Raw genomic sequence first — 14593 nt, 5'->3', positions numbered from 1 at the left:
TAAATAATAAATTATGCTTTACCACTGGTATAATTGGGGGAATAAAAACATGGCATTTTAGACAGGCTGGTCAATAATCATTACTTTAACCTTATACACAGCAGAGTCTGTCACTTATGCCTGTGCTTCCACATTTTTTTTATTCCTCATCACTGTCCATATCTTTTTTGAAGGGCAGATTTTTTCTTGAGGAAGATCAACTAATCCACATGTCAATGTTTAAGTAGATTACGTTTCGTGGAAAAAAAAAATCTCCAGAGGGTCGTGCTGCCCTTTCCACCATTGTAGTGGGTTATTTTTCAGGTTTAAAAACTCACGATCTCTGTACTGATCCACACTTCACACTACCTCTGTCCCATGCAAACAGATCTGGCTGCCTTCCTCACTTCAAAGTCCGACTTTTGTTTTCCTGGGTGCGTTGAAAATCAATCGCTGCACGTCGCTGGTGTCGGTGCTCAAACTGTCCATTGTTTTTAGCATGTTGCTTCGTTGCCACTACTATTTTCGTTTTCGTTTTGGGCTGTGAAGAAAACGCTACGCAGCGTGCGTTACAGTGGTTTTGTTAGCTCTCGCGTTGTTATGACACACACGCCCTTGACGATCGGGTAATGACGGTGACTAGTAGCGGTTCTGCAGAATCTCAATCTAAGTGCGCTGTGTGGTGAATGACACAAGCGCAGCATGTGAAGTAAAAGCTAAATTATCATCCCATTAACCCTTTAACACCTAAGCCTATTTTGGCCGAATTTGCATGCATTTGATGTTGCCTTTATATTTCAAAGAAAAAATTGTTCACAATGGCCAAGTTGGGTCCCTTTTTTATGGACACCTTGAACTTCATGTCCAAACTGTTGTTTTCTTCACTGACCAATTATAATCCACATTTTGGACCCAAAAAAAACAAAAAAAAACCAAAATATTTTTTCAAAATTTGTAATGTTGATGTCCCATTGACAACCAAACATGCTCGACCAAACATTTTGAAGCTTGATAATATTTATTCTACTTGTTAGGATAAACATTCAATAGAAAAAAATAAGATTGAATAGTTTTATGTCTGACAATTCAACACAAACAGCAAGTATGGTCATAGGCGCTTTTGGCCTTTACACATACTATGGTCAAAACGAGTTATATACAGTGCAAAATAGTGAGAAAAAAATATATATATATATATATATATATATCATCTAACACAAAAAGGGTTTGGAGGATATCTCTTTGTGAAGTTAGGTATTATACCCATCACCTTATCTAAAGTATTTACGTACATGCAACCAAGCTTCTCGAACACTCATCTTTATAAAATTTTCTTGAAGAAAAATGTATATAACATTGAAAAAAAGTATTTAAAAAAATATTGACAAGTAGTTCAGTTCAATTCAAATTTTTCTGGCATACGACCCAATAAAGTTTTTTTTTTTTTTTTTTTTTTGCGAGCTCAATAAAGCTTCTGCATGAACAGGTCACGGAGCTGCGTCACACACAACGTCACACAGCCTACTCCGTCCCGTTTGCGCGCTGCTGTCAGCCTGTCACTTCTACGCGTAGAAACGCCGACTCATCCCAGGAAAACAACGGCAAATACGGCTCATCTTCTTCCTTGAGTTAATGAAATAATGCATTAGCTTGCGCTAAATTTAGTTTTTGATTCATTCTGCGCATTTCAAAGTCGCTCGCTCAAACTGGCCGTTGTATGCTTCAACATGCCTCCTTTTCCTTAGTTGGCGCCTCGCTCGGAAATGCATTTAATTTTTTTTTTCAACAAATGTCCACATTCGGTTCGTCCTTCTTGACATTACAACGACTCTTGGGATATGTAGTCTTTTGTGCTTCTTTTGGTTTTGAAAAAGGACAAGAAATGATGGAAATATGGAGATAGATACATGGTCCATGCAGCGTTTTAATGCATATTTATGAGTGCAATAAAACTATAAAACTCAAATGACAGTATCTCCCGTTTTTCTTGGTCGATTGACTTCAAATAAAAACTGGTGTGGACATCAACTTCCGTACTTTCAAATGAGACCAATGAGCGGCACGTGGGTGACGTAATTACAGCGTGACGAAGCTTCAAAGACGACATGGGTAAACGCGTCGCTGCCGACACGTTCGGTGTTAAAGGGTTAAGCAATGCATTGAACTAGGCATTAGAAGCCGATTCTTGCGCTCGCGATAGCCGAATTCTATCTCTACTATCGGTTCATTGAATATTTAATGGCTAATTACTGTCGAATGATAACTTTACTATCGATACAGCTGTATCTCTCACCTGTAAAACCAGATATCCGGTCGTATCGGTTTATTGTTCTCAAGCTTATTTGATAGATGTGTTAGCATGTTCTTTATGCAATAGTTATCTGAATAACTCTTAATAGCTATGCTACGTTAACATACGTTCTCATTTCGTTGTTCATGCATTATGTAACGTTAGCATACCGTACATTTATTCAGCGTGTCATTCTCTATTTTTATTTTGAATTGCCTTTCAAAATGGCATGTTTGTTCTTAGCGTTGGATTTTATCAAATAAATTGCCCGCCCAAGACTTACACTTCCAAAACTGCAACTTATACTCCAGTGATATGTTGATGTTTTTTTCCTTTTCATTGCGCATTTTTTGCCTGGTGTGACTTATTGTCAGAAAAAGACATGAAATGTATGGCTAGTTTTTCATTATTTAGTCAAGTTTTTTTCCGTAGTAAATCAAAAAAGAATGTAAAGTACAAAATGAAGCTTTTTCCAGTCCCTCGATTATCTGTTTTTCAATGTATTTTAGAAGTTGAGAAGACTGTTTTAGAGCTTGTTTGTGACTAGCATGATCATTCAGGTTATGTTTTTTTTCACACACGTGAAAGAAAAATATGTTGTCAAACTCAGAAATGAGTTACAAGAAAACACACTATAAAATTAAAGGGATAATACACTAAACAGTTAGCAAGGGAATCAAAATAAATGAGTTAAATAGAATAACATGCACGCGTCAGATGCTCCTTTCAAATTTTCTCTAAAATGTTTTCCATTTTAGGGCTATGTTTGCCCCTGCGTGCCTCTCTCACGAAGTCATCACAAGAAAGTGAGTTGAAAGTTTTTTAAAAAGTGTCGCTGTGTTACGAGTTTGCTAACCGGCGCCCTCTGGTGCAGCTACTGGACGGACGTGCAGGTGAAAGGCACCTCGTTGCCGCGGGCGCTGCACTGCTGGGACCGTAGCCTGCAAGACAACAGGAACAACAAAGCCCCGCCCAAAGGCTGCCCGGTGCATTTGATGGACAGCTGCCCGTGGCCGCACTGCAACCCCACCTGCCCCACCATCCGAGACCAGTTCACGGGCCAGGAGATGAACGTCATCCAGTTCCTCATGCACATGGGCTTCGACGTGCAGAAGATGGCGCAGCAGCAGGGCATGGACCCCGGCAAGCTACTGGGCATGCTTAGCAGCGGCAGTTAAGCATTTCAACAGCTTTCAAACACACTCAACAGTATCTTCAAGCTAACGCCCGAGTAGGCTCGCGGCCGCTTTCTCTGGCCACCTTCCGTACCCGATACCTCCGACCGCTCGTCTTCCCGCTTACTCTCGTACCTCGACTTATCGTATTTCCAAATTTATATGTTCAAGGCGGATCACCCAAGCGGTAAATCAAGTAGATAAATTGCGGCACCGCTTCAGAGCCACTTGCAGTCCAATACTTACCATGGGATCATCTTTGAAATTGCCAATTCATTTAGAAGGTGCGCTAAAAAATCGAGAGACAGCGAGAACCAGTAGTGGTATTTTCCATGAGGCATAATTGATTTTGCCATTTGGCATTTTTTTGCCATGTGGCAAAATGGATTTTGCTATGTGGCATTTTTTTGCCGTGTGGCATTTTTTTCCATGTGGCATTTTTTGCCATGTGGCAAAATGGATTTTGCCATGTGGCATTTTTTTGCCATGTGGCATTTTTTTTGCCATGTGGAAAAATGGATCATGCCATGTGGCTTTTTTTTTTTTTTTTTTTGCCATGTAGCATTTTTTTGCTATGTGGCATTTTTTGCCATGTGGCATTTTTTTTTCCATGTGGCATTTGTTTTTGCCATGTGGCTTTTTTTTGCCATGTGGCAAAATGGATGTTGCCATGTGGCATTTTCTTTTTTCTTTTTTTGCCATGTATACCTTTTTTTTTTTTTTTTTCCATGTGGCATTTTTTTATTGCCATGTGACATTTTTATATTGCCATGTGGAAAAATGGATCATGCCATGTGGCATTTTTTTTTTTTTTTTTTTTTTTGCCATGTATCATTTTTTTGCTATGTGGCAGTTTTTGCCATGTGGCAAAATGGATGTTGCCATGTGGCATTTTTTTTCCATGTGGCATTTGTTTTTGCCATGTGGCTTTTTTTTTGCCATGTGGCAAAATGGATGTTGCCATGTGGCATTTTCTTTTTTTTTTTACCATGTATATCTTTTTTTTTTTTTTGCTATGTGGCATTTTTTGCTATGTGGCAAAATGTGTTTTGCCATATGGCATTTTTGCCATGTGACAAAATGGATCATGCCATGTGGCTTTTTTTTTTTGTTTTTTTTTGTTTTTTGTTTTTTTTTTGCCATGTATCATTTTTTTTGCAATGTGGCATTTTTTGCCATGAGGCAAAATGGATGTTGCCATGTGGCATTTTTTTCCATGTGGCATTTGTTTTTGCCATGTGGCTTTTTTTTTGCCATGTGGCAAAATGGATGTTGCCATGTGGCATTTTCTTTTTTTTTTTTTTGCCATGTATATCTTTTTTTTTTTTTTTTTTTTTCCATTTGGCATTTTTTATTGCCATGTGGTATTTTTATATTGCCATGTGGCAAAAATGGATGTTGGCATGTGGCATTTTTTTGCCGTGTATCATTTTTTTGCAATGTCGCATTTTTTGCCATGTGGCAAAATTGATTTTGCGATATGGCATTTTTTTTGCCATGTGGCATTCTTTTGCCATGTGTCAAAATGGATGTTTCCATGAGGCATTTTTTTGCCATGTGGCATTTTTTTGCCACGCCACATGGCAAAAAATGCCACATGGCAAAATCCATTTTGCGACATGACAAAAAATATCACATGGCAGGCTTTTGCCACATAGCAAATACCATTTTTGGTTCTCGGCCCTACTGAAAAAATCCGGACTGCCTGTTTTGGTTAGCAACAAACTTGGTTGCTTTTAAAGTGTTCCCGAACTGAGAATATACTTCAACATAGGGTTCGGCCTGACAACCGCGGAGGAGATCCGTCGTATTGTGGATGCAAAATCACATGCTTTTATTTTGACGTTGACGCTGTCAAACCGTAGATTTGTGTGATCGAGGTTACGCACTTGGCTCACTTTCTGTCCGCAGTTATGTTGGTTCATTCGCCCCAACAGGAGGTCACCTCTAAAAGCCCCAAAATCAATAAGAAGTTACCAATAAACATTAAATAATCCAAAATATACAGTAAGTCAAGGAAGTGATCCAAAAAATGTGCCGAAACCAACAGGCCCAAGACCCAAAATCAACAAGAAGTAACCTGGAAATGCCCCAAATATGAACAGCATGTGACACCAAAATCAACAGAAAGTAACCTGGAAATGATCCAAAATTTACAGGAAGTGACCCGTAACCAACATTCTGGGCTCCTCACTACAAGTAGTTTGGCCAATCAATACAATGACCATCCAAAGGGAGACGAATATTGTGTATTGTATATTTTTAGAGTATTTGTATAGGCGTGTTCACCATGTTAACTCTGTGCTTATATTTGCGAAGAGATCACCTTTTAATATAATAGCAATGCCGTATGAACGGGTGGACATCTTTTCTCAAACCTACTCATTGTAATTTTATTCTGAAACATATTGTCACGGGAGAAAATCCATCGTTATTGGTTATTTACATATTTATTTTGTTATGTAAATCATATTTATAAGTGCTATTTTTTTTCTCGCAGAGAAGTGATTCTTTGTAAAATTGTAAATACATGACTGTTTTTTCCCTCCTCTTTGTGTTTGCATGTCTTTGTATTAGACCTGAAAGATAAGACACATTACATTCATTCAAAAAAACGAATTGTTCTCGTTATTTTTCTTTAAAATAATCTTTGCATATAATTTTTTTAGAGCCGGTGTCCCAAACGTGTGGCTCGGTGGCCAATTGAGGCCCGCCGGACAATATTTTGCGACCCTCAATTTGACATAAAAGTGTCGTATTAGTGTATTTTGACATGGGTTATTAAAATATATATACGTATCTACATATACAATTAACTATTTAATTCTTTAAATAATACGAAGCCCCTAAAGGGACAAATAAATTTAAATAAATAGTGTGCACCAGGCACTATCTGGTAAAAAATTAGCATTATATAGCATTTAAACTAGCTTAAATGCTATAAAATGCAAATGTTTATAACAATTGGCTATCTTGCATAGCAATAGTCCGCTAGTTTATTATATATATCATGCTAATGTTTATAGAAATTAGCTACCTTGCATAGCAATAGTCCGCTAGCTTAAATGCTATATAATGCTAACGAGTAAAACAATTGGCTAACTTGCATAGCAATAGACCATTAGCTTAAATGCTATATAATGCTAATGTTTACAACAATTGACTAACTTGCATCGCAATAGTCCACTAGCCTAAATGCTATATAATGCTCATGTTAATAGCAATTAGCTAACTTGCATAGCAAGAGTACGCTAGCTTAAATGCTATATAATGCTCATGTTTGCAGCAATTGGCTAACTTCCATAGCAAAAGTCTACTAGTTTAAATACTATGTAATGCTAATCTTGACAGCAATTGGCTAACTTGCATGTCAAAAGTCTGCTAGCTTAAATACTAAATAATGCTAAAGTGTACCAGATTGTTTCTGGTGCGCACAAGACACAATCTGGTGCGCACGAGAAACAATCTGGTGTGCACCACAGTTTCCGGTGCGCACCAGATTGCTTAAATTTATTTTATTTATGTCGATGCCCCTCTAGGGGTGCCGTAAAATAAACATATAATAATAAATTTAAATATGATTAATGAATAAATTTTTAAAATATATATTTTGCCCTGGTAATTTTATGGTCTTTTTGTTTGTTTGTTTTTCCTTTAGGGCTAACACAGCTGAAGCTAATGCTAATGTTTGGTCGGGGTTTTACAAGCAAGTTAGCCAAAGTGAATTAGTAACATTAGCCACCCCAAAAAATGACCAGTTTTAATAAACTTTGCTGCTAGCTATGGACTGGACATCTATCTCTGTCAATGGCAACAAATAAGTTAAACATACTGGGTGTAGAAATACCAATTTTTCTCAAAAGTTTTTACACAATAAAGAGTGTAGAAATACCAATTTTCTCAAAAACTTACTCAAGTAAATGTAATGGAGTAAATGTAACGCGTTACTTATGGTTGCCAACTGTCCCTTGAAAACGGAATCGTGTGATATTCAGAAACAAAAGTACGCGTCCCTTATTGACCTTTAAAGGGGCTTTATCCCTTGTTATCATCAAACTCGAAAATATTTATTTATATATGTAGAACCAATAAATATAGAGCTTTACAAGAATATGCAGGGAAATGCATTCCCCAGCCTATCCTGCATTTTGACCAATGAGCTGACGGAACAATAACAATACGAAATCCCACTCATCTCATTGGTTGAGGTGAGGTACTGTAGCTAATGGAAGACAACATACTAAGAGTGTAGGATGTCAGAGGTTCGAATGAAGAGGGAGTAAAAAGACAGTTCAAAATGATCATTTGTTATCTTGTTCCTCTCTGCGTTCTCCATTTTTACTAATAGTGTTATAATCATATGTCAAATTCATTATACCGTATTGGCCCGAATATAAGACGGCCCTGATTATAAGACGACCGCCTCTTTTTCAAGACTCAAGTTTGAAAAAAGACTTTTTGAACACCAAATTAATTTTTATACAGAAAATCATTACAGTACATCTGAAACAAATGATTATAACAATATATTTGAGAGAAAAAGCATGTTATTTTACCTCATTCAAATCTTAATATCTGAGCATTTAAATATGTAAACTAGGGCTGTCAAAATTATCGCGTTAACGGGCGGTAATTAATTTTTTAAATTAATCACGTTAAAATATTTGACGCAATCAACGCACATGTCCCGCTCAGACAGATTTAAATGACAGTACAGTGACCTGCTTGTTAATTGTGTTTTATGGAGTTTTGCCGCCCTCTGCTGGCGCTTGGGTGCGACTGATTTTATAGGCTTCAGCACCCATGAGCATTGTGTAAGTAATTATTGACATCAACAATGGCGAGATACCAGTTTATTTTTTGATTGAAAATTTTACAAATTTTATTAAAACGAAAACTTTAAGAGGGGTTTTAATATAAAATTTCTATAACTTGTACTAACATTTATCTTTAAAGAACTACAAGTCTTTCTATCCATGGATCGCTTGAACAGAATGTTAATTATGTTAATGCCATCTTGTTGATTTATTGTTATAATAAACAAATACAGTCCTTATGTACCGTATGTTGAATGTATATATCCATCTTGTGTCTTATCTTTCCATTCCAACAATTTATTTTACAGAATATATATATATAATTTACAGAAAAATATGGCATATTTTATAGATGGTTTGAATTGCGATTAATTGTGATTAAATACGATTAATTAATTTTTAAGCTGTAATTAACTCGATTAAAAATTTTAATCGTTTGACAGCCCTAATGTAAACTAAAGTGCAATCACATTCGTAAATGATTGGCTTCTGGTTTTTGAAATGTAAATAAACCAAACTATTGTGATAAAACAACAAAATTGCAATAACTGCATCAACAATCAAAGTGAAGTCTAGCTTTAACTGTAGTATTGAAACAAATCTGAATAAGAAAAAACATTGCAATAAAATAATGCAAACTGGTTAAACTTGACAGTACCTGAGATCTGTCATGAGTCATGAAAGAACATCGCTTCAATGATATCTGGCGCCATCTAGCGTCGTGAATGCGTATAATGTCTAGACCGTCTTTTTCAGTCTTATTTCAATGCAAAAAACATTGTCTTATATTCGGGCCAATACGTTAGTATTATAATGTCATTAATAATAGGTTAAATTCATTTTATTTGGAGTGATCATTTGTGAAAATGCCATTGCTGAGCAGACTTTGAACGCATTAAAAAAAAAAAAAAAAAACTACCTGCAATTTTTTTAAATACAATGCTTTTTTTTTTTTTTTAACTGCCCCCCCCCCCCCCCCACACACACACACACACACAGGCTCAGGATGTCAAGCGTTAAATTGCACAATTTTAACTTCAGCAGGAAAGATTTAATTGTAGTATATTTTGTATTACAAATACAAAAAAATACCTAAAGGATGACGATTAACTGGCCGGCCGGCTCTACCAATGAGGTGTTCCTCATTTCTTTTTCAGGGAGTTGGCAACCCTAGCGTTACTACCCACCTCTGTCTTTGGCTAATTATATTTACTCATGGACACCATGTGGTTGGCCTGATAACCGAGGAGAGGTGAGTCAAAAGGAGGGTGAAGCGAAGATAATTCAGTATCCAAAATAGACATCATCCAACATCTTAGCATTCATGTATCTTAAAGTGCCTGTGACACGAAAAAGCATGTTTATTTCATAATACACGCGGTATTTTATGCTCCTGAATGATAAGGACCGCTTGGATGTGTGTGGAAGCGATCTCTATATTTATTTAGTTTTTTTAATCCCGCGCCATGAAAATGAGTGACTTCCGGCTTTGGTCTTGCATTGAGGAGGACGGCGCTGTGACGTTTACGAGAGAAGGAGTCCTCTTCACTATACAGCAGTACACTGTTGTGTGCGAGGACTAAGGATTCAGTTGATTTTGCGGATTAATGCGTTTATTTTTCGCATCACGCCAGCCAAACGGCACGATCTGTAAATTGCTCTCCGGCAAAGACAATCGACAACCCAGTCGTCATGTCAAAACATCCGGCCTAGTTATGTGTGATTTTCCGCTTCAAAGACTTTGAAACATCACTCGGTTCGGGTTAGCATGTCGGCTAGCTGTCACGCCTCTTGGCTTGTTTACATTCTCCCAAGCCGGGGAAGGAAAACGACATAAGCCCGATTTAGGTGTCATAAAATATCGTTCGGGAGGTGCGACAGTAAAGGTGAAGTCGACAGTTTTGACCATTATGGAGTCATTTTGCCATGTCGTCCTGAATAGGTGCATTTTCATTATTTCATATTCCATTAAGCACAAGACTGTTATTTGTAATGACCATGCCGTTTATTTAGCAATTGGGGAAATACTTGAATAAAAAGAATATCCTGTAAAAATATTGGAGTAGAGAGACTGGAACAATGACATTTTGCGGCTTTCTTCGTCGCGTTTTCAACGGGCTGACTGGTCCTTCCCAAGCCATTTATTTAGCTATTGGAGAAAAATACTTGGATAAAAAGAACATCCTGTAAAAATATTGGAGTAGAGCGACTGAAACAATGACATTTTGTGTCTCTCTTCGTCGCGTTTTCCTCGTTCTGCATAATTCCCCCTCAATGGGCTGAATAGTAAAACCGATGACGCCATTCTCCCGCTGTCATCCACCTGTTGGGGACGCTAGAGCCCTACAACGGTAGGCGTGGCTAACCGGCAGATTAAAAGACTAATTTCTCGTCATCTCCGCTTTGCTAAATTGTTGTATATAGTCGAATCGTCTCAAAATATGATTCTAAATCACATAATAATGCTATTTAAGACTTTTTTTCTCCTGTCCTATGCTCTTTAAGTCCGATACGTATTTTCAGTAACTACTAATTCATGTTCACTTCCAAGTTCCTGCTTCTGTATAATTTTCCCCTTGGATCGTGTGTAATTGCTGTCTCTAATGGGCGTCTCAGCCGTCCGCCCTGTCATTACACGCGGTATAAACAGCACTTTCTTATGGCAGGAGATTTGACTCAGCCTCTCAAGAAAGACGACTCCCCTGCTGCCCGCCACATGTAGCCTCCCACACCGCTGTGGAATATGGAGCCCCTATTTTTAGCACTTTAGCTTGTAACCCCGGGCATGGTAGGAACTTTCATTTCAACAGCCATCCACAGCAATCCACCTCGACACCCGGACGGACGAAAAGCACAAAGGACGAAACAATTTGGACAGTTTTTCCGATGAAGGGCGACATTGAAGATCTTGACTGACAGGACCACAAAGCAATGCACCTGTTAGCCTAAGAGGGCTATTGTTGGATGGCAGATCCGCTGATTTAACCTAAGGACCGACCTTGGAATATACTAAAGAGTTTTCAGTTGGGTAACAGACTATATTATTACTCTTACTGGTTTAAAACTTTATTGTGATCTTCTAAAACGTACTGGAAAGGGTTGTCCACTACAGAGTAGATCCTTGTAATTAAGGACCACCTATAAAAACAAGAACTTGAGATTTCAAGACAGGAGTTCTTCAAGATGGATGCTCACGGTGGGCACTACCTCAACAAAGAAGCCGTACTGTCACCTTTAGGCGCAGCCCGAATGTGCCAGCTGCTCTTCGGGTCCGCCCTCATCGCCCTAGTGTCCCACAATGCGGGCTACGCCGCCGACTACGGGTACTTTTGCATGTTTGTGTGGTGTTTCTGCTTCGCCGTCACACTCGTGGTGTTCAGCCTTGACATTACCAGGCTACACATCTGCATGCCCATCTCATGGGACAACTTGACAGTGGCTTTCGCCATGCTGGCGACGCTCATGTACATCACCGCCTCCGTGGTGTACCCCGTCTACTTCCTGGAACTAGACTGCCCCGACGAGGGCTGCGAGGAGCAGGCCTACCGCATCGCCGTGACCGTCATCTCCAGCGTTTGCATCTTCCCCTACGCTGCCGAAGTCTTCATCACTCGCGCCAAACCCGGCGCAGTGGTGGGTTACATGGCCACCCTGTCCGGGTTACTCAAGGTGGTCCAGGGTTTCGTGACCTGCATTATTTTCGGAGCGCTGGAGAATTACAGCGAGTATAACAACTTCATAGCCACCGAGTACTGCGTGGTGGTGTACAGCCTGTGCTTCTCCATCACCGTGCTGATCATCTTACTGACTATATCCGGGAGGACGGCGTCCTTGCGGTTCCCCTTCGATCGATTCGTGGTCATCTACACCTTCATGGCTGTCATCCTCTACCTTAGCACGGCGCTGGTGTGGCCCATCTTCAGTTTTGACAAGAAGTATAGCTCGAGCACTCGCCCGGATCCTTGCCCACGGGGAGAATGCCCTTGGGACAGCAAGATGGTGGTGGCCGTCTTTACCAACGTCAATCTGATTCTTTATTTTGTGGACCTGGTCTACTCGCAGAGGATTCGCTTTGTCACCAATGCCGCTGTCTGAATGTCTTTTGTTTGAGGGATTCTTTCAACAGCAGGATTAAGCAGGACGTGAACCTAATGAACTTCAGACAGAATTCCAAGGGGCTTCAAAGTGTAGAAGACCTATACACAGATGTCTCTGAAAGATTTTCCAGAGTGATTATCCAATGGTGTAAGGCAGTGGTCTGGGACCTATGTCTCGCAAGACATCTCTGCCTGTTTTGATGTGTGCATCTAGCTCTCCACCAACTCGTAATTTTAAATGTGGAACCGCTCGATTAACATGAACGAGCTGTGATGAGCTAATGGTGCATTCACAAATCTTTCATGGACCTTCAAATGTACGTCGCAATAATATGCTTCAATTCAGTGCTGGTTGGCGGTCCTCCAGTCGCATATTGCACGGAGATGGCCGTTAGTACAGAGCTCGTCTAGTGTGCTAAGTCTCCGCTCAGCCATTAGCAGAGCTGGCCCCTTCCAACTTAATGCCGAGCGAACTGGAGTATATAAAAAATGCGTAAAATGAAACCACGAAAGTGAACCGTGTGGTACCCCAAGTCACAGAGGCGCGAGATCAGTTTCACTTTCATGACTCCTGATACCTGTTTTGGCCACTGTTAAGCACGTGCCCCCTAGTTGGGGTTTACTCTTCCAGGAAATATACGCAGCGCTACATAGGGCTGAACAATATTGGAAAAAACTGACATTGCGACTTTATGGGGATTTGCGATAAATTGCGATATTAAAACTAGAATTTTCACCAGATGACTTTTAAAAAATCGTTTTTTAATTTTAAGAAATATATTTATGTTTTTCTGCTTCATGCTCGTACAGCCTCTCAGTTAATCATTATCAGTTGAAAAGTAATTATCGGACAACTCTACATTTTACATCTTTTAGTTTGTTTTTGTGTTCCTTCATGTATTTCATTATTCCCTACGCTGCCTCTCTGGGTATTGCCACAATCACCCTGGTGTGTATGTTCAGTGTTGGACATCAGTATGTAAGAGCTAGCACACAGTGATTTTTTTTTGTCTCCCACAATGTAAAAATCAATCACTATGTCGAAAATAAGTGTGTGTAACTCACTCAACATATCAGTACTAAAACAATGTGGGGTTTTTTTCCCTGAGAAAATGGATGTATGTATTACAGTTTGTATGCAACGGTTAAACACATAAATCTCAATATATTTACCATAATTTTCGCACTATAAGGCACATCTGACTATAAGCCGCCACCCACCAAATTTGACACAAAAACGACATTTGTTCATAGATAAACCGCACTGGACTATAAGCAGCAGCTGTCCTCACTGTATTATGGGATATTTGCACCAAAAGATATTAACTGGTAACACTTTATTTGACAGTGGCATCATACGACTGTCATAAGACCAAATGAACCACCATGCAGCCAATTGGTTCAAAGCTTGATTGCTTCAAGAAGCTTCATTTGGCCATCACTGCGCCCTTGGGGTAGACAGTCAACCTCTGCTGCCAACACTGTTGTCATCCAACATGCCTCCTAGCATGCGTTGCAGCACTACAGATGTAAATAACAATCAAAATTCCTGTTATGTGCTAATTATTTCTTCAGTTACTATTCCAGTTGTTTCATTAATTGCTACTTATGGTATTTGGTAATACTTTATTTGACAGTGGCGCCATAAGACTGTTATTAGACAATCATAATTACGACATGACACTGTCATGAGCAATCATGAATGCTTATGACAGATGTCACTTAGTGTTATCCGGCAAAATAGCTCACTTTTGAATGGATGTAAAAGACCCGAGCTAGACATAAACAAAGTTAGTGACATAATTTGCCGGATGACACCTAATGACATCTGTCATAAGCATTCAGTAATGCCCATGATGGTGTCATGCCACATTTATGACGGTCTTATGTTGCCGCTGTCAAATAAAGTGTTACCTATTAACCCAAATAAATCAACAAATAAGCCTCATTGGACTATAAACCGCAGGATTTAAAGTGAGGGGGAAAAGTGACGGCTTATAGTCCGAAAATTACGGTAATTGCACTGAGCCAAATGCTCATATAAGCAGTTTTTCTGTTATCCGTTGAAAGTTTGATTTTTTTAAGTCTTTCTGGAAGCATTTGCTTTTGCCTACAGTATTCATACGTTTATTTATATTCCTTATCTGTTGGATATTTTTCAATAGGCCAACCAATAAATCACTGAAGAGTTGTTTTCCACATCTTGTATCTTGGCCCTGTTTATAGTTAGCCACG

At 39.1% G+C, this 14593-nt stretch overlaps 2 protein-coding genes across 2 annotated transcripts in view; both read left to right on the top strand.

Annotated features, from left to right (window-relative positions):
• notum1a (notum, palmitoleoyl-protein carboxylesterase a) overlaps nt 1-3873 on the top strand; it is a 38146-nt gene extending 34273 nt beyond the window's left edge. The window contains exons 10-11 of the mRNA XM_057817964.1: nt 3028-3075; nt 3144-3873. Coding sequence (XP_057673947.1) covers nt 3028-3075; nt 3144-3447 — 352 coding nt within the window. The 3' untranslated portion in view covers nt 3448-3873. The remainder of the gene's footprint in view (nt 1-3027; nt 3076-3143) is intronic.
• Nucleotides 3874-11327: 7454 nt separating this feature from the next.
• On the top strand, nt 11328-14230 carry LOC130904592 (myeloid-associated differentiation marker-like protein 2). Its single transcript, XM_057817468.1, has one exon. It carries the CDS (start codon nt 11445-11447, stop codon nt 12354-12356), a length of 912 nt encoding a protein of 303 aa, XP_057673451.1. The 5' UTR covers nt 11328-11444; the 3' UTR covers nt 12357-14230.
• Nucleotides 14231-14593: the final 363 nt, after the last annotated feature.

Source organism: Corythoichthys intestinalis, chromosome 16 (genome assembly GCF_030265065.1).
Source record: "Corythoichthys intestinalis isolate RoL2023-P3 chromosome 16, ASM3026506v1, whole genome shotgun sequence".
NCBI lineage: Eukaryota > Metazoa > Chordata > Actinopteri > Syngnathiformes > Syngnathidae > Corythoichthys > Corythoichthys intestinalis.
This window is presented reverse-complemented; position numbering and strand designations above follow the sequence as displayed.

What these genes read in the sequence shown, in the direction of transcription:
- LOC130904592 (XM_057817468.1), top strand. Translation starts at nt 11,445, where the DNA reads ATGGATGCTCACGGTGGGCACTACCTCAACAAAGAAGCCGTACTGTCA.